Source organism: Balaenoptera acutorostrata, chromosome 16 (assembly GCF_949987535.1).
Source record: "Balaenoptera acutorostrata chromosome 16, mBalAcu1.1, whole genome shotgun sequence".
In the NCBI taxonomy this organism is placed as follows: domain Eukaryota; kingdom Metazoa; phylum Chordata; class Mammalia; order Artiodactyla; family Balaenopteridae; genus Balaenoptera; species Balaenoptera acutorostrata.
In genome coordinates, this window is record NC_080079.1 from 5,024,462 (window position 1) to 5,050,625 (window position 26,164).

General features: G+C 48.4%; 1 protein-coding gene across 2 annotated transcripts in view; it reads right to left on the reverse strand.

The window, feature by feature from the left end:
• Positions 1–5,348: 5,348 nt before the first annotated feature.
• The window catches only part of DOCK1 (dedicator of cytokinesis 1), a 532,415-nt gene continuing 511,599 nt past the window's right edge, over positions 5,349–26,164 (reverse strand). For both annotated transcript variants that reach the window (XM_057531553.1, XM_057531554.1), the window contains exons 48-52: positions 21,370–21,515; positions 17,473–17,671; positions 13,551–13,704; positions 10,236–10,387; positions 5,349–6,532 (exon numbers count right to left, since the gene is read on the reverse strand). In XM_057531553.1, coding sequence (XP_057387536.1) covers positions 6,437–6,532; positions 10,236–10,387; positions 13,551–13,704; positions 17,473–17,671; positions 21,370–21,515 — 747 coding nt within the window. In that variant the 3' untranslated portion in view covers positions 5,349–6,436. The remainder of the gene's footprint in view (positions 6,533–10,235; positions 10,388–13,550; positions 13,705–17,472; positions 17,672–21,369; positions 21,516–26,164) is intronic.

Consider the following 26,164-nt stretch of genomic DNA (forward strand, 5'->3'; position numbering starts at 1 on the left):
AGCACAGGGAACTCTGCTCAATATCTTATAATAACCTACAATGGAAGAGAATGTAAAAAAAAGAATATATATATGTCTGTATAACTGAATCACTTCACTGTACACCTGAAACTAACACAACATTATAAATCAACTATCCTCCAATAAAAAACTTTCAAAAAAGTCAAGGATAAATGGACTCCATGTTCCACATCCTCCATCATGTTCCATCCTGGTCTATCATGTTCCATCCTGGTCTATCATGTTCCATCGTGTTCCATCATGGCCCATCATGTTCCACCATGCTCCATCATGCTCCATCCTGGTCTATCATGGTCCATCATGTTCCATCCTGGTCTATCATGTTCCATCATGTTCCATCCTGGTCTATCATGTTCCATCATGTTCCATCCTGGTCCATCATGGTCCATCATATTCCATCCTGGTCCATCATGGTCATGTTCCGCCATGCTCCATCATGTTCCACCATGCTCCATCACGTTCCACCATGCTTCATCATGTTCCATCCTGGTCTATCATGTTCCATCATGTTCCATCCTGGTCTATCATGTTCCATCATGTTCCATCCTGGTCCATCATATTCCATCCTGGTCCATCATGGTCATGTTCCGCCATGCTCCATCATGTTCCACCATGCTTCATCATGTTCCATCCTGGTCTATCATGTTCCATCATGTTCCATCCTGGTCCATCATGGTCCATCATATTCCATCCTGGTCCATCATGGTCATGTTCCGCCATGCTCCATCATGTTCCACCATGCTTCATCATGTTCCATCCTGGTCTATCATGTTCCATCATGGTCCATCCTGGTCCATCATGTTCCGCCATGCTCCATCATGTTCCGCCATGCTCCATCATGTTCCGCCATGCTCCATCATGTTCCATTACGGTTTCTATGGCTCCATTTAGCGGAGAACATGACACGGAGCCTGTGTGGATCCTCCCACCCTCAACACGGGCCCTGGGGTACACAGGACAAAGCCCAGGGTGCTCACAATAGCTTGGGAGCATAGGAAGCCCCCATCTGGATGCTGCCCAGTTTCCTGGGCTTCCTCAGCCTGCTCCTCCACACTGGACCCGCTCTGCTGGTTTTCTGGAAGTTCTTTCACAGTGTGGGGCTCCCCCTCATGTCTGGGAGGTAGCACACACTGCTTCTTCCCGTCCCTGACTCTCCTCCAAGTCTGCCCAATTCTGCGCATTCTCCAGACGTCCCCCAAAGTTTGTGTGAAAGGCCCTTCTGCTCTGCTCTGCCCTGCCCAGTGCTCACCACGTGTCCTTCAACAAACCAAATCCTACTTGGCTGTTGGCTCATTCATTCCCTCACCAGATTCTGAGATCCACGAGGACAGGACTGGGTCTCTCTCCTTCCCCACTGTGCAGTGTACCTGGCACGTAGCTGTAGACACACTCCAAAGATTTTATAAAACGGCACAACCAGTTAAGAGAAAGAATAAAGAACAGATGAAATTCAGCACTCCCCAATAATGAAAATAAACGTGAATTATTAGCAACAGCTGAACAGGTGGCAATTGGTGTACAAAACTAAAGGAGCCCAGGGAGGCAAGGAAATGATGCTGTGAAGCTAGAAGAAGGAATGGGATTACTTCCCAGTGGTGGGAAAGGCACCACGATTGCCAGAGGATTGTAGGACAAATTTTGGAATCTTCAAATCGTACAAAGGTCGACAAGAGAAGAAAAGGGCAAGAGAGCACGGCCGCTGCGTGAGGCCACTTCCAGGACTGGCCAGCTCCAGAGCCAATATTAGAGGAGAAGCAGGAGCTGGTGCAACCGGCCACTCAGGTAGAGGATGCAACTTGACCTGGAGGGGAGCCCAGACCGAGACTGGGTGGGCTGAGATGAAGGGCACCCCACATCCCTGCTGGGTCGCATGGGAGGGTCGCGGCCACATCCTCACCATAGCTTAGCAGAGAAAATAATTCTGTTCCGAGTTTAAACAGGGAAATTCTTGGCCATGCGAAGTAGCCTCTTACACATGAAACAGTAAAGGAGGATGGAAGACAGCCGAAGGGGGAGAGAGGGAGACACAGACAGAGACAGGGAGATAAAGACAGAGAGAGAGGGAGACAGAGACAGGGAGACAGAGATAGAGACAGAGACAGACAGACAGACAGACACAGAGAGAAACAAAGACAGAGAGAGGCAGACAGAGACATACACAGAGAGGTAGAAAGAGAAAGACAGACACGAAAAACAGGGACAGAGAGAGAGGGAGACAGAGAGAGATAGAGAAGAAAGAGAAAGTTACACAGAGATGGAGAGAGAGTCAGCCAGCCCCAGCGCCAGACCCATGGAGGAAACCATTTGGACATTCCAGCTGCAGGAAAACAAATAACAGCATGGGCAGTTCGTATTGTCAGCGTGTGACTGAGGAAGAAACCCATGCGTGGCGGGGCCAAGTGGCTGTCTGGGGGCTTCAGATTCTGGACTTCTACCCAGTAGCTTTCCTCTAAAGTCTACCACTTCACTGAAGGTGGTTTGCTGCCCCTTGTCTTTTCCATGAATTATCTTGTTTTGAACCTCTCATGACACTCTTGTATCGTGGTTCTCCACAGAAACAGAGCCAACAGGAGATACATGTACATAAAGAGAGAGATGTATTCTAGGGAATTGGCTCATGCGCTTGTGGGGTCTGGCACGTCCAAAAATTTGTAGGGAAGGATGGAAATGCAGGCGGGGTTGATGCTGCCCTCTTGAGGCAGAATTTCTTCTTCTCTGGGAATCCCCAGGTCTTGCTCTGAAGGACTTCGACTGATTAGACGAGGCCCACCCACGTTACAGAGGGTCACCTCCTCTACTTTTAAGTCAGCTGATGGTCGATGTTCACCACACCTACCAGCAATACCTAGATTGATGTTTGATTAACCGGGCGCTAGAGCCTAGCTGAGTTGACCTATAAGACGAACTAACCATTGTAGGTGTTTTGTCCAGGGCTGACACAGTATTATCAACTCAGTTATAACAACTGAGTTGTTATTATAACAACTCAGTATTATCAAAATGAACTCTGCTGTGCCCCCCGTCCCACACAGTTATTTTTCGCCTCCCCTCGCAAGCTTGGGCCACTCACTGCATGCAGGCCTTCGCAGGACCTGTGAAGGGTTATTGGCTCACCACGTTTCCTGTTACCATCATCACCAACTAAACAGCAGAGTTTAAATAATTCAGAAAAGGCAGATTGGAAAACAAAAAAAAAAAAGTAAAAGTCCCCAAATAGACTTTAAAAAGTAAGTAAAATACTAAAAAGTAATTAGAACTAAAAAGCAAAAGCCAAAATCCATTACACCAACAAAGACTTTGGTGAACATAAAACATAAAGTCCAATGCCATAAAAAAAAAAAAAAAATCCAGAGCCGAAGATAACAAAATCTGCAAAATCTGTACGGAATTGAAAGAGATCAAATCTTTACATGAAAGAATAATCTTAACATTGATTAAAAAATAATTTTTTAAAATATAATACTAGGAAGCAATCTTCAAGCACCAAGGGTTGTTTTTCAATAAGAAAAAATTTTTACACCTGTAAGACATAGCTTATATACTATCTTCTTTTAATAAAGATTTGGGGAAAGCACATGTTAAACTGAATAGTTAAAGATGGATTTGTAATACACGAGGAAGTATTGTGAAAGACAAAAGAATAAAACCAAATTTAACTGAATGTGTGAGAGCTAAATTTGGCTTTGAGCTTCCTGGCCATCAAAGCAAAAATAGACAATAAGACCCTCACCATTCCTGTTTTAAAGCAAGTATTCTCAACGAGGCAATATCACCCGAAGGTGATGAAAATTGGTTCTTGGGGAACAAAACAATAATCTTACTTTGTCAATGTAAAAAGCAGAGATAGTCATAAAGTATGTAAATAGATGTATAGTATATCCGTACTGTTAAAACTTCTTGAGGGAATGATTAGAAAAAAAAATGTCTAAAAAGACTCCTGGGAGGCAATTATGAAAAAAGATTGAGAAACACTGTTTCTGAGTAAAAGGAATACATTAGTGCATCTAGAGAGGCAAGCTGTCCCCTCGAACCTCCTTCTAGAAGGAATGTCTCCAGAAGACACTTGATGACACAGAGGTCAGTTTCTCCTTGACTATAGTTTTGTAGCCCATGTTGATTTAAAAGGTAAAAAAAACAAACAATTGTCTGCCTAGCTTGAGAAGTTCACTTTTTGTAAATATACTTTCATATTTATATTAGGAAATTTCTGTAACACCTGTAAAAAGTGTCCACTTTTCCTTTCCTAACTGTTATGTTTGCCACGTACCTGGCAGCTCTGGAGGCCAGCGTGGAATTTCCGGCGGCTGGGGGGATGGGGACATGGGGGCGGGGGGCAGAGGGCGGGGGGACCCGGGCGGAGTGTGCAGTCCAGGGATCATCCAGGGAGACTTCCTGGGGGATGCGGTGGTGCAGGGCAAGAACTAGAACCCAGATGCTCTTCTAGAATAAAAACAACCATTGCCATAGGGCCAGGAAATATTTTTATAAATTTTGGCTAGAGCTTCCATGAAGTGAAATACTGACTACCCAAATATCACCTGTGGCCAGAGGCTGGCCCCTCCCAGGTGGGTGTGCCCCTGCAATTATTTTAGGATGGTGGATAATATCTGGTTTCTAACATACTCAATGGAGCATGAATATTCATGTTGGTCAAAGAGTAAAAATTCAAGAAGAAAAAAATTCCATATTCACGTGTGTCTAAAATTCCCTGGGGGGTGGACTGGATATTTACAAGTTCGAATAAACTGGGGACCGGCCATTGAGCCAGAGAAGGATCCTCCAAGCCTCCTGGGGGTTCCGCAGCAGCCTCCTTCGAGCCCTGGTCAGAAGGGGCAGAGCCACACCCTTGTGTTTAACCAGGGACACATTTGGATGGAAAGCAGGACCCCAGCGCCTTCTTTGTTGCTTGCCACCTAAGATTCAGAGAAAGCTGGGAAGTCTGATGCCTCTCAAGTGCAACGACACACCCCAGTAAACAAAGCCCTCTCTCAAATTAGCAGCTGAAAAGGCTAAAAGGAGATGTAAATAATGTGCAGCCAGAGGGCCCCGGGGTTGGGTTGAGGGGAGAAAGCTCCAGCCTTCGCTAGGCTCAGGTCTGCTCTGTCTGTAAGGACACGCAAAGACGCATGCAGAGGCATGTGGGTGCTGTCTGGCCTCCAAGTCAGAGACAATTAAACACAGATGATCAAGACCGGTGTTTGAGAAGGATGCACATACAGATAAACGTGCGTCACAAAGCTCTTTAAGAAAGCAAAATAGAAAACAGCGGCTTTTAGATTTTACATCAAGGGATAAAAACATAGTATGTCAGACACCGTGAGTCTTTTTAAATGACGTTTTATTTTTCTTTGTCACGGATTAACTTTCGAGCCTACTAGAAGAATATCATGATTATAGTGAATAAAAAAATATAGATGATAGAATAAAAATATTAGGTTATACTAAGTTAGTTTTTTTTCTTTTTTTTTTAAATCGTTGTCGACAATGATTTTTAGGACGAGCTTTGGGGAAAAAAGACCCAAGAAAATTTAATTTGGGTTTTTTTTACACTTCCCTCAGTTAAACGTTAAGAACACATATTGGGAACCATTTGCGGACACGTATTACAATAAACAGAAGGACCACAAAAATTAAAACAAGTTCTAAAGACCCTCATATATACAAACTTCTGTACAGAATGAGCACAAGAAGAATTCCCCCAATTAAAACCATCTCCTGTGGTCTACGTTTTGTTTTTTGAAAAGGAGAGAAAATCGATCTGCCTATACTCATTTATTTTTCCACTTGATCCCAGTATTTTTAATGGTGTCTCCACTCCATAAATTAGTAACTGCTCAGTAGTGGAGAAATATCCTATTTTAAATTATACCCAAGGAAATCAGGAACTTCCCTGAAAGGGCTGACCTTAGTTGCCTGATGTAAGTTGAAGGGACACTCAACCAACAAAAAGTCACACCACCAGGTGCAGCCAGGAGGGTTTGATAAAACATCCTGCAAGAGTCAGCCGGGGTTTGGCCTCGAGAGATGAGGGTCCCTAAGCTGTTACTACACAGTTCTGCAGTGAAGGCCTAAGCTCTCCTTACTGCACTCCACTCAGGTCAACTGGCCTCTTTGCTAATGCGTCATTTGGCACAAAAAGAAAGGACTTCTGGGCAAGACTTAGGCTCTCTCAAGACGGACACACTCAGAAGCCTCCGACTTTGCTAAACATAAAAGCACGTCCCAGGCCCGTATCCACCTCGCTCCCCAGTGCTAAAGCCCTCTCACTCCGTGGCTGGAGACGAACTCCTGTTAAGGAAAAGCAATTGCACTAAACATCAGACATCACAGGCCCGATGAGGTAAACGCCAGGCGTGGGAGAAGATGCGGAGGGAGAGGAAGGATACCAGCTCGCTCTCCGGCGGCCGCTGCGCGTTCACTGCACGATCCCGGAGTCCACCGAGGTCTGCTTGCGCGTCGTCTTGGGAGGCGGCGGCGGCGGGGTCTTGCTGGGCAGCGGAGGGGGGAGATGCTGGAAGACAGAAAACGAGGGAGACTCCGGGGGGGGTCTGAGCCGGCGGGGTATGGCGGTGAGGGCAAGTCGACCTGCAGCCCTGGGTGGGAACTGCCCTCTCCTCGTGACTCGGGGCCGGCAGCCGGTCGGCCACACTCAGGACCGCGTGGCTGTGGCCCTGGCCACTATTTCACACGTGGTACGTCACACGTCTGCACAGCCCCTGAGACGTGTAACCGCTGCTCTTTGGGTGGTGGTTTTAAATCCACGTGCTGTTGACCTAAGGGCCCCTGGAAATGGACCGGGTTCAGAAGCGGGCAGTTGAAATGGTTAAGGACCAGTGAATGTGGGCAAAGCAGGACCCAGGGCCAGCCAGGCAGCCTGGCCATGTCACAGCTGAGCCTCCCGGGGTGAGGACCACCCAGAGGTCCCTCCTCATGCCCCCTGAAGATGCCCCGAAATGGTTCAGGGACAAACAAGCCCTTGGAGATGCTCTCCATGGGTGGGTGGGTGAGAGGCCTGCTTTGCTCTCAGAAATGGAAAGGCCACTTGAGAGAGGGTCAGCGAGTGGGCGATGGTGGCACCTGCGGCCACCATCCAAGTGACCCGTTGACAAGGTGGTTTCTCACCCACAGTCTCTTCCCAAACTGGAAACAGAGGAGGACGAACAAGGTTAGGGAGATGTTTAAATTCTTCATGAGGGGAGCACAGTTTATCAAGAAATGGGTGCAGTTGTGTTCTAATAAAAGTTTATTTACAAAGACAGGCGGCGGGCTGGACGTGGCTTATGGGCCACAGTTGGCCTTAGGTTCTCAAGAATGGATTTACAACCTTAACGGCGATAAGAGAAACGGGATGTACCTGTCAGGGTGTGAATGATGGAGGGCAGCTGGTGGCCTTGCTCTTGGTGGGCACGTGACACGCACAAGAGGTCAACGTGTGTTGACCACATACATAAAGAAATGAGTGAACAAATGAATGAATGAGTGAATGAATGAGCAGAGGAACAAATAAACAGACCAGGATAAGTGGGCACACGCCACAGGTAGAACACACCAGAAAGAGATCACAAAGCACTGGCCTCTAACTAAAGCTGAGAGTGGATTGTTAACAGCCTCTCAGGGGAGGTCCACATTTAGCTCAACGTGAGATAAGAAGTTTCAAGGACAGAACAGTGACAAAGCCGCGTCTTAACTCATTGCCCAAATTTCCTCCTGATTCTGAGACACACAAATACTAAAGTGATCTAGGGCTTAAGAGAGAGAAGAGAATCCACGTGGAAACACAGAACTGATGTAATGATATTTAGGCATTGTAACCAGGCAAGTAAAAGAACAGACTTGTAAATCTTTTTAAGTTGGTCCGAACGGTCAAAAGAAAGACTGATTTCCGGCTCTGATGAGGCAGCAAGCTTGTTGACACGTGGAAGTCAACAGCGCGGGCCGGTGTGAGCGGCGCAGGGCCGGGCCACGGTCGGAACTGCCCTCTGTGCCAGAGACGTGCATGGTGGGCTCGTCACCACTGAGCGGCTCGAGAGCTCGGACGACCGGTCGTAACAGCCATTTTGAAAGAAGTGACAGCTTAAAGTGGCAACAACTAGAGAGAGAGTTGACTACAAGCCCGAGGCTGATCAATGAGAGTGACAGGAGGACATGGGTCAGCCCCCATGGAGGGCGAACCGATCGTGATCCCACAACAGCTCTTGGGGCCTGAAAGGGAGGCACCCCTGGAAACCCAGCTGCTTCCAGAGATGACACCCGAACCCACAGGCATGCCTCCTGAAGGGGTACTCACGCTGCAGGTACGTCAAACAAGACACCAACAGCAAGGCGGCTTGGGTAATTAATCTCATGGAACTCACACCCCTTTATAAATGGAGCCCAAGCTTGTGCATGTTTGTCCTTCCCCCAACAGCAGTGGCAGCAGTAACTCAGATGATGTGTCCCAGAAAGCGAGACCATCAAATGTTGCCCCAGAATTGATTTGTAACAAAAATGGACTTGCTCACACTTCCAAGTTCAGAATTTTCAGCGTAGGGAGACCTGGGGGACACTCTTGCTTTTCCGATAAAATAAAGATATGAAAATCAGGATGGAATCAGTTGACTACACTGTTAGGAAAACAACACCCCAACCAATCAACGGTCTCTCTCAACTCCCTGCGTCTCTTTTTATTCTAACCTGTCGTGCAAATCTGTGGGAAGGGTCAGACTTACATTTCCTTAGTTGCTACAAACTGTTCCAGCTTCCTTTAAAAAGCCATCATGGGGCACCTGGTCCCTTCTCCGGCCGGTCCCCCATCATGGAATCTTGAGGGACAGAGGGCTGATCCGAAGGGCACTGCAGCCAAGGAAGGACAAACCATTCCTTCAGCACCAAAGAGGAAGCCCCACTGCTTGTCTGGTTTTCTTATGCAAAAGGAATAATCGAATAAATATACTGTCAATATATCCCCTCTTTCTTCCGCTCCTCTCACAAGAAGGTAATAAACTTGCAGAAAGCTCAGTGAAAAAGTCTCCATTAAAAAAAAAAAGAAAGAAAAAAGAATGTAGGATTTATATTGTTTTAGAAGGGGAAAAAACACCTTGCTGTTATGAAAAGAATCGTGGCCACATGACTACCTCACGTCTTCGATGTTCTACAGGAGTTCTGTTGCCGTATAATTACGTTATAGAGGCTGACCAGCTGCACGTGTGATCGGGGATATTCTACTCCTCAGCCCGCATGGCTTTAATTTCATTAGGCTGTGAATAGCGTGGCTGGGGGAGGGATGAACCTGGATGCGGATCTCCCGGCGCTGCTGGGTCATTTCACGTGGGCACGCGGACCTCCGCACGCAGCCGGGCCAGTGAACAAAGGAGAGGCCTGTGTGACAGCAGCCTTAAGAAGCAGGAGAGAATGCGGGGGGATCTCAAAAGAATGTTTCTAGAGCCGTGAGCCGGTAACAGAGGCACGGGTTTAGGTGTTTTTTTCAGACTTTTAGCTGACGTTTGCATAAGTAGGCAGGCCCAGAGGCCAGAGCAGTGAGCACATCAGACAAGATCAGTGAAGGTTTCCAAGGGGGGACCAGCCTGGGCACCAGTGTTGACGAGGGTTCGAGTTGGCTGACCATGCTTGCGGAAGCCAGCACCCCGAATCTAAACAGGGTGGGGTAGGCTTCAGGGCTAGAGGTGTGGCTAGGGATGGGTGGCCTCGGGGAACAGGGTTTGCCCAACCTTGCTTCTCCTTTGCAGATTCTCTGTGCAGCAAGTGCCTGTCCCCACCCGGGAGTGGCCGGTGCGAGGGTGGGCTGCCTGGAGGAACTGCCGGGACCAGGGCTCCTCAAGGGCAAGGCTGGTGTCCAGGAGCACAGGCCCCCCACCATGTGTGGCATCGGCCAGCTTCTTAAAAAGTCAGACAAACCTCTTCATACAAAAGCTACTTCTCAACACCACACTTTCCTAAGAAGTGCAGTGACCTCTAAGGTCACGAGAGTGGCCCTTCGATCCACGGGCTGGAGTTCTTCCCCCTCTGCCTTGCCCTGAGGCCCCCGTGGGAAAGTGCGTCCCTGCAGCGAGGACACAGAACGACAGACCACACGCGCCGGCGTTCCAACCACTGTGACCTCTGCTCGGAATCACATCTCGGCTTGCCCGGAGTAAACACGCCAACACCAGGAAGGAGGGGCTTCTACCTGGTGCAGAGAAGGATGTGAGCAACCCCCTCCCCGAGTCCTGACTTACCCTCTGGTGAGGAGGAGGGGGCAGGGGGCTCGGCAAGCCCGCCAGGTCCAGGTTCTCGGTCAAGGTCCCGTAGTCTGCGCTGGTGCCTTTGAGAGGCAGAGGGGGCGGAACCTCAGCCACGTCCAGCCCGGTCATGCCGTTCAGCTCCAAACCTGGGAAACAGGGTGGATGAGAATCAAACCCACCCCCCACCCCAGCAGGCGTGAACACACACACGGCGGCTCTGTGCCCTCTCAGGAGTGGCAGGGAAGCGGGAACCCCTTCTCCTCCCAGAAATGCTTGTCAACAGGGCACAGAAGAGAGCAGAGAGGGGCAGAGAAGGCCAGGGGTGGCATCGCCTCCGAAGGGCATGCCCTAGAAAGAGAATACCAACTATCATGAGATGCCTAAAACCTGAGCTTAAAGGACACATCGGACCACTGGAAAAACAGCCATGTCAACCTGGGACCCTTATTTATTTTATTTACTGTTTATTTACTTACTATCTATCTATCTATTTATTTATTTATTTACGCATGCTGCGCCTTGAGGCCCGCGGGATCCTAGTTCCCCAATCAGGGACCGAACCCGGACCCTCGGCAGTGAAAGCACAGTGTCCCAACCACTGGACCGGCCAGGGAATTCCTAACCTGGGACCATTCTGATCCCTCCTAGGCCCCTCTGCCTTGGTGGCATCTACACAGCTTGGGGTCACAAGGACCGTCTACGCCTGGAGTTTTCAGAGCCCAGCCGGGACGCTGCACCAGGCGTCCTGCAGTTATGAGCCGGGGAGCTTCACTAAAGCCAAGTCTAATAACACAGCTCACAACCAGCCACCTGCCTTGCAAAACTCTCACACCAGGAAAAGCCAATTGCACGAAATGCAGTTATTAGCAGTAGCAGCTGCTGCGGCTGGTGCTTTAAGTAAGCCAAGGGGAAGTACCATTTTTAAAGCAAACCAAAAAGGAGCTGTTTTCAGACAGAGGAGTGATCATTAAGGCAATATACCTTCTCAGCCTTTGTTGAGACTCTTAGAAATAATTTGTTTGTCATTTATGTTAAAGACAGAAAAACTGACATTTTTGTTGTTGGGTCTCTTCTAAAGTTTTCCCCGATGATGCATCTGATGAAAAACCCTTCACTAGGAAAGTGCTTCCTAGGAAGAGTTGTGTCAATTTATAAGGAAGTCTTGCAGTTGAATCCAGGAGCAAGAAGGTGGTCTCTGACTGAATGACTGCCCTCGTGACTGGTTGTTTTTATTATGGTATTTATTTAAAATTTACCATTTTAACCATTTTTAAGTGTACAAATCAGTGGCATCGACCACATTCACACTGTTGCACAACCATCACCACTATCAACTGTATCACCCCAAACACAAAGGCTCTACCCTGAAAGTGATAATTCCCCCTCTGCTCTCCCCCCAACCCCTGATAACCTCGAATCGACTTTCTGTCTCCATGAACTTGATTATTTCAGCTATTTCATATACCTGGAATCATATACTATTTGTCCTGGCTTATTTCACTTAGTGTTTTCCAGGTTCATCCATGTGGTAGCATGTACCAGAACTATTTTTTGTAATGGCTGAATCATATTCTATTGCAGGGTATTCCTCTGGATGCACATTTTAGTTTAACTATTCACAAACTGATGGACACTTGGGTTGTTTCCACCCGCTGGCTGTTGTGAATGATGCAGCTATGAACATTCACGTGCAAGAATTTGCTTGAGTCCTTGTGTCCAATTCTCTGGGGTAAATGTCTAGGAGTGGGCTTGCTGGGGGTTATGGCGATTCTATGTTTAATTTCAAGGAACCACTAAAGTGTTCTCCACAGCAGCTGCAGTGGTGCCTGTTTTTAGCTATTTATAAAAAAAATTAAAATATTTTTGAAGCAGATCACTGGTTATATATAGTGCAAGGATGTGGAACTAGGACACACCAGGAGACCATCGACCTTCCAGAGCCCAGGAACGCGGGGCTCTCTCAGGCTCATCACTGTGGCAGCCCTGACTCCCGACCAGATGGACCATCTCCAGATTCCGCTGTCCCCTTGCGGCAAGAAGAAACCAGATGCTGAGGACAACTGTTTGCTGCCCTGCACAAGCCACTCCTCAGGCTGGTGTGCCCCGTCCCCCCTCCCTTCTTTTTTTTTTTTAAGATTTTTTTGATGTGGACCATTTTTAAAGTCTTTATTGAATTTGTTTCAATATTACTTCTTTTTTTAATGTGTTCTGGTTTTTTGGTCACGAGGCATGTGGGATCTTAGCTCCCCAACCAGGGATGGAACCCACACCCCCTGAACTGGAAGGTGAAGTCTTAACCACTGGACCGCCAGGGAGGTCCTCCCCAACCTCCTTCTCCGGCCGCCCTCGTTCTGCTGCTGCCCTCACTCCCTGCCACTTTCTTCCTGCCAGGATGTCGTCTCTCTGGCCGGCCTGACTTTAGTGGCGAAAAGCCGGGTACCACTTGCAGTGAGTTCCACGGCATCTGTCCACAATTCACACCCACCCAGAACCTCAGAACATGACCTTCTTTGGAAATAGTGTCTTTACAGATGTATTAGTTCAGCATCTCGAGAGGAGATCATCCTGGATTTACGATGGGCTCTAAACCCAATCTCCAGTCTCCTGTAAGAAGAGGACAGAGCACAGAAACACGGAGAACAAGGCCTGGGAAGAGGGGGGAGGGATTGGAGTGATGTGCTGACAAGCCAAGGAACACCAAGGACTGCCGGAATCCACCAGAAGCTGGAAGAGGCACGGGCAGATTCTCCCTCTGAGCCTCTACACGGTAGCAAGGCTGCTGATACCTTGATTTCAGACTTCTGGCCTCCAGACTGTGAGAGAGTAACTTTCTGATGTTTTAGGCCACCAAGTCTGTGGTGATATATCGAGCGGCCCTAGAAATCGGGCAAAACTGGAAAGTTAAGTTCTACCCTTAGCCCCTCAGCACAGCCTGGCAGGGCTTCTTTCCTTCCCATTCCTCCTGGACACAAAAAGGCCCACAACCCCCCACCCCGCCCCCCTGGGCTGCATTATCTGGTGACACGAAATGGGGGACATTCCACATGCCTCTCGAGTTACCCCCAGCACACAGGAGGTCTGGAGAGCTGAACGGGGCCCACGCTTTCCTCCCAGGGAGCGCAGGAGCCCAGGACTGGGCTTTGGCCTGATTTGCTTTAGTCCCCGGGGACATTCCCAGGAAGTCAGGTGCTCGTCAAAACTCTCACCATCTGCTGGACAGAGAGGGTGGGTCTAACTTTAGAGCCTTCGATCGAGGGGGAGGTCACAGAGCAACAGCAGGAATTCAAATGCGGACAGTGTCCCACTTACTAGACTGCAGGCTGAAGCTGAGCTTGGCCCTCGGCGTGACCGGAGGAGGCGTGTGCTGGGAGGACGGTGAGGACGGTGACACCGAGAAGCGCCTTTCACTCCCCATGACGTTGATCACCTGGCTCTTCGGTCTCTGGGGCCGCAGGGGACTTATCTACATCAGAGGGACGGAAAGAGCATAGTTAGGATCTGTCATGGGCTGAGTTGTCTCACTGCAAAAATTCCTATGTTGAAGTCCTAATCCCTCAGTACCTGCGAATATGACCTTATCTGGAAATAGGGTGTCTGCAGATGGTCAAGTTAAGATGAGGTCATTACAGGGGCTCCTAATCCAATATGACTGGTGTCCTTATAAAAGGGGGAAATTTGGACCCTGACCCATGCACACAGGGACAGCGCCACGGGAACATGAAGGCAGAGATCAGGGTGATGCTTGTACAAGCCAAGTGAGGCCAAAGACTGCTGGTCGACCGCCAGACGCTGGGGAAGAGGCCAGGAACAGATGCCCCTCACAGCCTCAGAGGGAACCAGCCCGGCTGACACCTTGATCTTGGATGTCCAGCCTCCAGACCGTGAGACAATCAATCTCTGTCGTTTCAGCTGCCCAGCCTGTGGTACTTTGTTACGGCAGCCCTGGCAAACTGATACAGGCTTCATAATAATCTCCTTACCCACTGTGGGGTAGATGTCACACCACATGTTTCCTGGACATAAATGTAATGTGGGCCATTCAGTGGGGGTGAGAGCACACAGGGAAAGCTCCAGAGGGTCACGAGTGGACTCAACGACCTGCTCAGTGACCAGAATGCCTCAGGCGCCTAATTTCTTGGTCTTTCTTGGCAGGTATGTGAAAATCTAGAAACTTGCTGAAGGATTTCCTTTATTCATCTCCTGTTTCTTCTCTCATGCTACGCTATTACTGAGTAGGAATTCTTTCCACTTTTCATTGCGTTTTTCCTCCCCATCTCTGACTTTCAGATGCACTTGACTCTTCCCACCTAAGCCTTTTCCTGCATCTGTAACATCGGGGTGTTTTATTTATCTATTTCTTACAACCTGGTCTCAGATCATTAGGCCTGGGGGAACACAAGCGGTTCAAAATACTCCAAGGTAGGAGTAATTAGGAAAGTTATTAACCCAGCTGAGAAGGAGGAATCAAGATTTCTGCTCCAGGACAGGCAGGGCGGGAGGGCAGGGCTCTGGGCCTGGTTCCGGGGGCTTGATTCCTGGGCCTGCAAAGGCAGGACCTCCCTGGAGGCTACTGAGGCTGGAAGGAGGGGAGGAAGGCTTAAGCCCTTTGGTAAACGGGGGACTGAGGGGACACTGGCCAACAGGCTGACTTCCAGAACTATCCCATGCCAACAAAGGAGATACCGGAGACCAGGTGTCACCCCCTCATCTGCAGAAACCGATGAGTTCCCTGCAGCTCAACTGCTGCGGGAGGTCTGGGACAGCCTGCCGAGCTCGGGCTTCTCCTCGGGTGCGTGTGTATGGGGGCTGGAGACGGGGATTCAGGGATTGCGTAGGTGCTCCTGCCATCCTTCCCACGCCATCCCATAAGTGCACATTCTGACGACTCGGGGAGCAGAGGACATTTTACTGGTGAGATGCAAATTGCACGTGGAAGGCGCCCCTCCTGCCCCAGGCAGACTCTGAGAGGCTTAGCTAGAGGTCATGACATTGTTGACGATGCAAACTCAGGCAGGAAGCCGAAGCCAGCCCCGTGGAGGGAACAGAGAAAACCTCTGCAGAAGCACGAGGCGGCCAGGTGGGCGCACAGAGCAGGGCAAGCCCAGCGCCGCCCCAGGGAAAGGGGCTACCGCCACCACTCAGTAACCCTCCTTCTCACGGGCCCCACCAGCCCACCTGCTCTGTCCTGCAGCACCTGGCCGGTCACAGGCACACGGAGGCTTGAATAGGAAACTCCAGGTGCCTAACCGGACTCACAGACCTTGCCAGCAGCTGTAACCCGAGGACAGACTGGTACCTGGGCTGGACAAGAGCAGCTAGTCTGCCTCCAGCGAGAGGTCAGGAGGCCTATAGCCCCTGCAGCTGCAGCGGTGCTTAGTCTGAGAATCCTCAGAGGCCGACAGCGGGGTCAAGGTTCTGTGCTCTGACCCTGTGGGTTCTTGTGGACTGGCTGAGGGTAGCCCGGGCCAGCCACGGGGGGCGGGGTGCACTTTGTGCTGAACTCACCCCATCTTTGCCAGCATCCTCGCGGGAAAGCGGGGCCACGGCGGGGAGGGACAGACTTACACTGTGATGATGGCTGAGCCTGGCATGTCCTTTCCCTTCTCTGCACGCACCTTAATTCTGTTCAACTCTGCCACGTGGCTCAAGTTCTCTGAGGCCCTCAGTTTTAACATCTTAAAGTGGCGCTTAAATTAAAATGTACGAAAGACTTGCACAGGGTCTGCGCTTACTAGATATTCAAAAAATGCTGCTGTTCGTTCCCCCACCCAGTGATGGTGTCTGGACTCCAGAGAGAGGGGGGTGCCAGCCAGTCCCAGCAGGGTCGCTGGCCTCCCAACCTTCCAGAAGAGTGGACAGAGCACAGGGGGCAGGGGCGGGTTCATCAGAAACCTCTGGATCCCACTGCGTGAGGTTGCATCTGGGCACTTCATGCTAGCCTGTGGCCAGTCCCGCCCCGGGCCCTACACCCTGGGCCACCTGCACTCTGCAGTGAAACACCAAAGCCCAGCTGCAGTCCGAGCTGTGTCCAAAGGCCTCGCAAGGGCATCTGCCTTCATGAAGACCGCGTCGTGGCTCTGGGGTCTTCCCTTCCACCTCTAAACACCCAAGCAGCATGTGACTGCTGGTCTCCATGGCATGCGGTCTGGATGAAACATACCCTCTGGTATTCAAGATATAAACATGTTAGCAGTGAAGCATATCTTATTAAACGGTGGTCCCACCTGAGTCCTTTGATAAGCAACCCTGCAGTAACATCCGGGACAGGTCATGGACTCCCTGCCCAGGGCAGGCACTTTCTTGGCCACTGTACAGGCAAACGTCCATCCATTTTGAGGGGGGGGCAGCTCTAAGCCTGACTTAACCTTTGAAGCTGACGGCCTCGGAGAACCTCTTCTTTATTTTGTCTCCAGTCTACAAATAGCACGTCCTGCATACGGTTCACCCCAGAAGCTGTCTGTGCCTCATTTTTGCCCCCAGACTCCAAACGCTGCTATGCGCTGCTGGGCCCAGCCCTGGGAGGAGAGCATGCTGCTTGGGTTTCACTGCCATCACACAACCCCAGACTCTGGAATGAATGAGATTCCCTGGGATCCATCTTTAATGTCAACTCACCAGCACGTGTCATGTTAAGTCCCTGAAAATCCTTCTGAAAGATGGCCAAGGGATTTAGGCGTGGAGCACATGAGGCTGGGAGGATAACACGGGCCTGTGTACAGCGGGCACAGCCCAGCGGGAAGGGGCTCTGGGATGCTAGCTGAGCAGATTATAACATTCGGGCAGAAACGGTGGCTTAGTGATTTCTGGTCAGGAAGGGGCAAGGGAACAGCGTTAGCTGGCCCGCAGTACTGCTCTCTGACAACAAAAGCATCCTGTTCATCTCCAGAGATGTCTGGATGTCTAATGGAAGCAAGTCCAACTTTGCTGCGGAGCCTAGAACCATGTGGGGCCTGCAGATGGCTGGCCCTGCCCCCAGCCCCTGTGGGATGGAGGCTGGAGCACGGGGGCAAAGACAAGCATCCTCCGGAGAGATGCAGCTCTCCTCTGCGCCTCTGCATGCCCTACAGCACCAGTTATACAAGCGGAGAGCTGTGAGAGACCCCCGATTTTCAAATGACTATTTCATAGCCAATGCAATGAAATCCAACTGACAGCACCCTTGGCTAAATGTGGAGCATACACAGGTCCCGGCAGCTACCGCGGAGCGAGGGAACGCTCCCTGTGAAGTTACCGTTTCTGAAAGGATCACAGCCTCAGATTGCTGCAGGGGAATGTCAGTGGGCTTAAATTCTTTATCAAATATCTCTTGATGTTTGCTGTTCCTTTTTTCCTTCTTCTTGTCCTTCTTCTCTTTATCTGGGTCGTCCTTGTCTAGCTTGTCCTGGGACCGGGAGTGCATTTTCTTTGGCAGGAGGGGCTCCAGAGCAAACCTAAAGGAAATGGTTCTTTAAATCAATGACGTCTTACTAGGACAGCCACTGCTTTTCGCCCTGCAGCTCCATGTAAAGTCACTCAAAATGAATCAGGTGCTCCCTGGGAAATGCCCAGTTTTACAAGGAAAGAAAGGATTTTAAAAGGAAGGTCAAGGGAGACTTAAGATACACATTGCCGACTGCAATGGTTATAGTTTTGAATTTCTATAAAAACAAATTGGAAAAAAAGTAGAACACTTACAGGATGATGAGGGAAATGTAAAGTCTTACTGGATATGGGATGATTATATTCAGGGATTATTGTTGATTTACGACGGGAGGATGGTATTTGGGGTCTTCAAAAGGGAAGCCCTCATCTTTGAGAGAGTCATACTGAAATATTCACGAATGCAATGAGGAGAAACAGGCAGATGCTAATGCAAAGAAATGTCTGTATCGGTACACAGGTAGCTTCCATTTGAGAACCCTTTGATGGCTCAGTGAGAAACAAGCCAATTCCAGCTTGCAAGGATGTGGAGATGCCCTCAGTGTTTTAGCTGAGAACTGAGCTTGAGACACAGAGATTCTGGGTCTCAGCTCTGCCACCTTCTGGTGAGTCCCCACAACCTCTAAGTACCGTGGGCTGGATGTCCCCCTTCACAAAATGAAATGGAATGAAAATGGTATTTAAGAAGAGATATGATCTCTTAAAAGAAGCTAGAGTCATACAGTCATATAGGAGAAATAGCCTATATTGTGATTTCTGATAAATGTGTTTTTTAAACTGTGGTCTACCCATCATTCCCACATGGTTAAGAGAAGCAAAGTGGTCAGCTGAGAGGGTTCACGGAAGCTCCCTGTCCTTGAGCTGCCCAATGACAGGCAGCCCCTGAGCCCCGTGGGAGGGCAAATCCCACCCCGATAACACGGGCTGTCAGGATAAGGGGCCAGGTCCCGAGCCTGCCCCTGGGAGCCCCCAGTCCTCACTGCGACCTTCCAAGCCTGACTTCCTGGGACACCTGGAGACTAAAGTGTCTTCTTCAAGGGGACACTGATTGTAAGAGAAGGGAACCTAGAAAGCCCGTCACATTGCCATCCTAGCTGTGGTTTCTTTCAAACTTATTTGTGAATGGGACATTGAGAACAAAACCACTCTTCTGAGTAAGACCATTCCAGCACCTTGGCTCCCCAACATGGGAGAGGTAACATGAAAGTCAACACTTAGATGGATCATTCACAAAAGCACATTTCAAATCCATAGAAGACGCTGACTGCTGAGAGCAAGAATCACATCTGCTACATTTTGTAAAAAAAAAAAGAAAAAATTGGATGGTCAGCAGGTTTTGAACAGTAATGGTATTGAATGTAGGCATTGATTATCAATAGCTGCTAACATCGCTACAAGGGAGAGAGACACGAATGTCCTTCTGAATGAAAGAACATTGAAGTCATCCTGTCCCCAAATCATGCCTGAATGTGCACAAGCCTCTAGATGTGACCACTAATCTGCAGGAAATATGAAAGACAGAGATACACAGTCAATAACACTGTAGGGGATGCAATAAGCAAAATCCAGACGACACCAGAAGCAACCTGGATTTTTTCAACAAATAAATTACAAGGAAAAGAAATGAAAAGAAAAAAGTAGAAGGGGAAATCTATGGATTAAAAGAGAGCTAAAGAGATACAGCAGCCAGCTGCAAAGTGGGGCTCTTATTTGGATCAGTTTCAAACAAACTAAAAAGAAAAAAAAAAAAGTCATTTATGCCCCAACTGGAAATTAAAACCAATATTTGATGATAGTATGGAATTACTGTTCACTTTTTACATGTGCTAAAGGTAGTATGATTGTGTTTTTGGTAAATTCTTACCTTTTAGAAATTCACACTGAAATGTTTACGGATGAAATGATATGAGGTCTGAGATTTGCTTCAGAATAATATGGAAGAGGGAGAGGGTGGGCTAGGATTTGATCACTGCTGAGGCTGGCGCATGGGCTGGTACAGGGCCTCATTATGCTATTTTGTCTGCTTTGTACATGTCTGAAATTTTTGCATAATAAAAACTTGAAAATAATGAAATACACCAGTGTTGACTTTGATTATTACGGCATTTCTGGGCATCTGGACTTTTCCAGTTGGATACACAATAACTACTAAATCAACATCCATTAGGTGTTAAATATTGTATCTCTTCTACTCTAAATAAAAATTTCAAAATCTTCATGATTTTATTCTAGGTTTGGCAGAACTTGGGATAATTAACGTAGGGAAACAGGATTAGCGGACATCTTAAAGCTCTGGGGAAAACCTGTGCTGTGAAATCCAGAGGAATATACAAGGAACCAAGAGAAAGGCTGAGCTTTAAATTTTTCACATTATGAGAACCAACTGCCGACAGGACGAACTTTATTCTGCACAAAACTGGTACCATTTGAGACCAAAGCCTCATTTTCTCCACGTCCGTTAGGCAGCGAAGGGTGGCAACGCCGAGAATGAACAAAAATCTCGACTCTAATAAAGATGCCTTCTAGTTCAAGGTTAAACAAATACGGCTCCAGGGGTGGAGACAACGATTCCCACTCATGTATTCAAAGTGCAGGACAGTACTCTTCCATCTAAAACCTCTAGATCACTTTCTGCCCTCACCCCTACGTTCCTGGAAATATAAAAACCTTTTCATAACTAGCCTGGGGATTTACCTGGGGAGAAGTTGAATTAAGTTTCTTTAGCGATCTTGCTCTCAGTGACAAGCACACTTGATTTAAATACCTCTAAATTGAGGTTTTCCATATGGACTTGGCCTTATAAGTAGCAGACACTGATAAAAATTACTGTTAGGAAAAAAATGTGGGAACAGTTTGCCATCCTTCATTGGGCACACTGGTCGTCGGCAACAAAGGGCACTTGGGTTGGAGCTGTCCCTTGGGGCGCTCTGGAAGTTTGTGTCTGCGTGTCGCAGGGGCCAGGAGCCTGTGGGTTTGATAGGATGGGATGATGGATTGTAAACCAAATGGGCTTGGACAAACACACAACTGTGCAAACGCAACAGCAAAACAATTAGAAGTTCTTCTCTACTGTTTAAATTGCATGTGACATTTTTTCTTTCTGTATAATCAGAACAAACTTTTCATATATGCTAGTCACAAAACACACAAAAATGTCAGTAACGAGGTTCTCTTTGCAGGAGACACAGTGGGAGCTCAATGAAATGTTTACCCGTCCGTTCCGTTCTTGATCCCTTCTTAGTTGCTTTGTGCCATCCGGTGCTCAAGAGCAAAACTGGGTCTCCAAAGAGATCTTGTAGAAAGAAGGTGGCCCTGCCAGCTCTCAAGGAAGCCTGCCTGTGACAGTCCTGCCCTAGCGTGACACCTTGGAAGTGAGCAAGAGATGAAAAGTACAAGCACGCAGCTGGCAAGGAATGCATCACACTGCTTCCGGGACTTGCTGAAAAGGACTGAACACTCACCTGGAGGTTTTACAATTTGATTGAAACCTCATCCAAAGTGGTACCCAAAGCGAGAAATTTTTTCTCAAAAATTTACAAGACTCTACAAGGCTTAGTGGCACCATGATTGTAAAAGTCTTGGATGGTCTCCATTTCAAAGAGAATTTTGATTTTTAAAAATCCTCTCAGGTGTGATGAAACAAACCCAGGGCCCTGGGTGGCTCCTCGAAGCCCCTCCCAACCCTCCCCGGCTGCTGAGCCAGACTCACCCATCGGAGCCCGGCCTGGATGGGGTGCTGTCTGATGACAGGGACGAGACAGAGGCCACAGACAGAGGCCGGGACGAGGAAGGCATTGTGAAGGATCGGACCATGGACCGGGGACGGCTGCCTCTTCTGTCGTCCAGACTTGAGGGCTGGGTTGGGCAGAGGGGAGAGAAACAGAGAGAGAGAGACTTGTTTGATGCTGTGGCAAAAGGCGCCCAGCCTGGCACGGGCAGACACCTTGGACCAGGTGGTCTTAGCAGCCCGGAATCTAGATCAAAATTGTCCACACTTTCATGAACAGTGCATGTGCTTGTTCAAAGCTGAAGACAAAAAAGATGATTATTTGGAGGTTTTTTGAAGTCTGATTTGATATTGTGAAAAATACCAGGAAGAACTTTGTTTTTTTTAAAATTTAAAATGCAGTTTTCTCTACCAAGACCACAGGGCATCAACTTGTTCCAGAGTCATAGTACAAGGTACTGATCAGAAAATTTAACTTGTAGAAAAATATCTAGAATGTGAAAGAATTTACAAGATCTTTAGATGAACTTTGTATCTCTGCATGGTGACAAACCAAGAAGATGACGAAAATATATGGATGCATAATGACTGAACTTCTCTAGACTAAAATAAGATGCACCTGCCGCTTAATTAAAGGTGGATTTCCTCCCCTGCCAGTGACTGGTACAATGGATTAGATGGATCCATGGCTGGAGTTGCTAAAACTCCTCCTTCTCACCAGGAAGTGGACCAGTGATGCATTCTAGAGAAGAACGGTCTCTGGATAGAGTTTTCCATCGTCTCTTTGTCACATCATACTATTGTATATTAACAAAATAAGTGTCACTGAAATACAGCACATGTCAACACCTAATTAGCTACAAAATGCTAGTGTACCTGCACCCCGAGCCACATATTGGCACATCTGGGATGGCAGCTGCAGCAGAAGCTCCTTTCTTTAACCTGAGGATGTGGAAACCAAATTCCTGTAGGGCATTCCCTCTCTGTGTGGCTTCAACCTCCCTAAAGCCCATCCCCACTCCACCAAAGCTGGTGTTTCATTCAGCCCATCACCTATAGAAGAGCTGCCCGGGACCACAGTTGATTACAGATTGTACAACACCATTGAAAAGATGGTCTGTTTCTTAAATATTTGTTTTGCCCATGAAATACTATTTGACCTGTACACTATCTCTTCGATAGTAAAAGGTTCAACAGACCTGTGGTTGCCAAGGGGAAAAGGGGTACAGGAGGGATGGATTGTGAGTTTGTGATTAGCAGATGCAATCTATTACATACGGAATGGATAAACAACGCGGTCCTACTGTATAGCACAGGGAACTATATTCAATATCCTGTGATAAACTATAATGGAAAAGAATATGAAATAGAATGTATTTATATATGTATGTATGACTGAATCATTTCGCTGTACAGCAGAAATTAAGACAATGTTATAAATCAACTATGCTTCAATAAAATAAAATTTTAAAAAATAGTAAAAGGTTCAAAATTGCTAAAGAACAGTGTAAAGCAGAAGCTGGTAACTGTTTTCTGCAAAGGGTCAGATAATAAGTATTTTAGGCTTGCGGGCCATAAGGTCTCTGTCCCAAGCACGAAAAGAGTCATAAACAGTACAGAAATAAGTGAGCACAGCTGTGTTCCAATAAAACTTTATTTACAAGAACAGGTGTCAGGCCATAGTTTACTGATCACTGGCTCAATATGCAGCTGAAATCTGCCAGCACAGAGGGTCTGGCCCATCTTGGGTTTAGCACCAATGATGGTGCCATGGCCCACCTCCAGGGAGACAGCCATTGTCATTAATTGGCTTTTATAAGGAAAACTTAAAAGGAAGTGGTTACTTGCAGATTAACCCAAATTGTAAAAATGTTTCTAGAAACTCGAAGTCTACAATATCCTCTTCTCAGTCATTTTTTAAAAAGGTTATATTCCATTTATAGTTATTGTAAAATACTGGCTATATTGCCTGTGTTGTACAATATATCTTTGTAGCTTATTTTATACCTAATAGTTTGTACCTCTTAATCCCCTACCCCTATAGTGTCCCTCCCCTCTCCCTCTCCCCACTGGTAACCACTAGTTTGTTCTCTATATCTGTAAATCTGCTTCTTTTCTGTTATATTCATTAGTTTGTTGTATTTTTTAGATTTCACATATACGTGATATCATACAGTGTTTATCTTTCTCTGTCTGACTTATTTCACTGAGCATAATACCCTCCAAGTCCATCCCTTTTGCTGCAAATTGGCAACGCTTTATTCTTTTTTTATGGTTGAGTGGTATTCATATATATATATCTATCTCATGTCTTCTTAGGTTGCTTCCACATCTTGGCAATTGTAAATAATGCTGCTATGAACACTGGGGTATATGTATCTTTTTGAATTACTGTTTTTGGTTTTTCCAGATATATATCCATGAGTGGGATTGCTGGGTCATATGGTAGTTCTATTTTTCGTTTTTTGAGAAATCTCCATACTGTTTTCCACACTGGCTGCACCAATTTACATTCCCATAAACAGTGCACAAGGCTTCCCTTTCCTCCACATCCTCACCAACATTTGTCATTTGTGTTCGTTGTGCTGATAGCCGTTCTGACAGATGTGAGGTGATATCTCACTGTGGTTTTGATTTGCATTTCCCTGATGATTAGTGATGTTGAGCATCTTTTTATGTGCCTATTGGCCATCTGCATGTCCTCTTTGGAAAAATGTCTACTGAGGTCCTCTGGCCATTTTTTAACCGGGTGGTTTGTTTTTATGATGTTGAGTCGCATAGGCTGTTTATATATGTTGGATATTAACCCCTTAGCAGTCCTATCATTTGCAGATACTTTCTCCCATTCAGTAGTTTCCCTTTCTTAAACACGTTCAGACGGCAATCCAAGGCCAGAAGTGTTCCTCTCATCCAGCCTCTCGGCTGAGGCCTGGGAGCCTGTTTTGTGTCCCTCTGTTCCTGACCCTCCCAAGGAAGAGTCCTGCCTGCTACTCTAGGTGCGTTCTGACCCCCCCATCTGCCACCCCTGGTACCACCCCGCCCAGCTCGGCTACTGTTCCTCTCTCTGGCATCTCTGTGGGGGCTCTGACCCTCTTTATGCTTTGAGTGAGACCTGTTCATGGCCTCTGCCTTTCAAAACCCAGGCTCTCCCCTGCCAGTTCTTCCACGGCAGCAGCTTCTGAGGACGGCTCAGAGGTGGGGATCAGCGTTCCGGAAGTTGGGGACTGTCTTTCCGAGCACCCACCTGCTCAAACCACCTCCTGACCCGCGAGGGGCTGCCTTCCCACTTCTCCCCCGCAACCGCCTCAGCTTGACTTCAACCCCGTCCTCTCTGGATCCAGGTGACGGGCAGAGGAGAAGACAGCCATCGACCTCGTGCTCGGGTGATTTTTCTGGCTTGGCAGATGCTGCCTCCGTTGTCCATCATCTTCTGGGCACGTGGAGACGCAGCCTTCCAGGAAATGCAGCTCTGCTTACGGTGGAGAAGAAACACGACCCATCTGACATCTGGGTGCTGTGAGCCCCATTCCTAAGAGCGCCCAGCATGACGGTTTCCATTTCTCTGATGAAATGATCTTCATGGCAGCCAGCGTTGAGGGAGGGGGTGCACAGGAGGGAACCGGTCAGGGACCAGGAGGTGCAAATGGCCACAGGATGACCTCATCCACTCGTGGGAAGGCCCAGGAAGCAGCCGTGGACGTCCTGCCCCCAACCACAGAGGGCTGGTGATTTGCCCTGAGAGGCAACCTTGAGTCTTGGTCGGGATGCACAAGCACGGATTGGGAAGAATAAAGGAAGGTGGACGGCAGGAGCCGGCTCTGGCAGAGGAGGGACAGAAGCCAGTCTTGGTCCCATATCAGCAGGGCGGCCACTGGGTGTGGCCCTGGGTTCTCCCGGGCCATTCACCTCCCAATTCCTTCTTGACCAGCAGAGTCTCTAGAAATTGAGGATCCAGGGCTTCTGTGTTTTCATCTGAAGCAGTTGGTCTCTCCCAGCCCTGATGTGGTAGCTCCAGCGCTAGGACACTTTGAGAGAGGGGACGTCTCTGTCCCTGCAGAGGGGCGGGCAGTGGGCGGGAGGTTAGAACTAGGCGGGAATGTTGGCTCTGGCACGGACTAGGTGACCTGGCATGAAACATGGAACTGCTCTGGGTCTCAGCTTCCTCCTTAGCATGTAGGGAATAATCATGCCACCTTGAGAGGCCAGCGAGGATGAGCTGAAATGACGCAGGTGATGCGCGTAGGGCGGGCCACGCTCTGAACCGCAGCCTCCGTGGCCCTTGCCGTTGTTACCACGGCCTGAAGCACAGACTCACTCCAGCCCCCTCACCAGGAGCTGGGGGCCAGTGCTGACCGTGGCTGGTGCTCGTGGCCTCTTCTCTGGGGACCCTGGGTCTGCACTCCTCACTAAGTATACGGAGGAGGCCAGGCTCCTGTGCTTTCTTCCGGGGAGCGGTGGCACCTTACAGCACAGGACTGTCTGAATGAAGGCCAAAGCTGAGCGGGCCGGGGGTGTCTCATGGAGCTGCCGGTGGCTTAGGAGTCAGAGGGTGTCCAAGTCTTCCCTTTCTATGGCTTAGGCTGACCCAGAAGAATTGACAAAATGGTTTATGTCCTTTCTATGGGGTTTTAATTATTATTTTATTTTTAAAAATTTTATTTATTTATTTTTTTGGCTGCGTTGGGTTTTCGTTGCTGCGTGCGGGCTTTCTCTAGTTGCGGCAAGCGGGGGCTGCTCTTCGTTGCGGTGCGTGGGCTTCTCATTGTGGTGGCTTCTC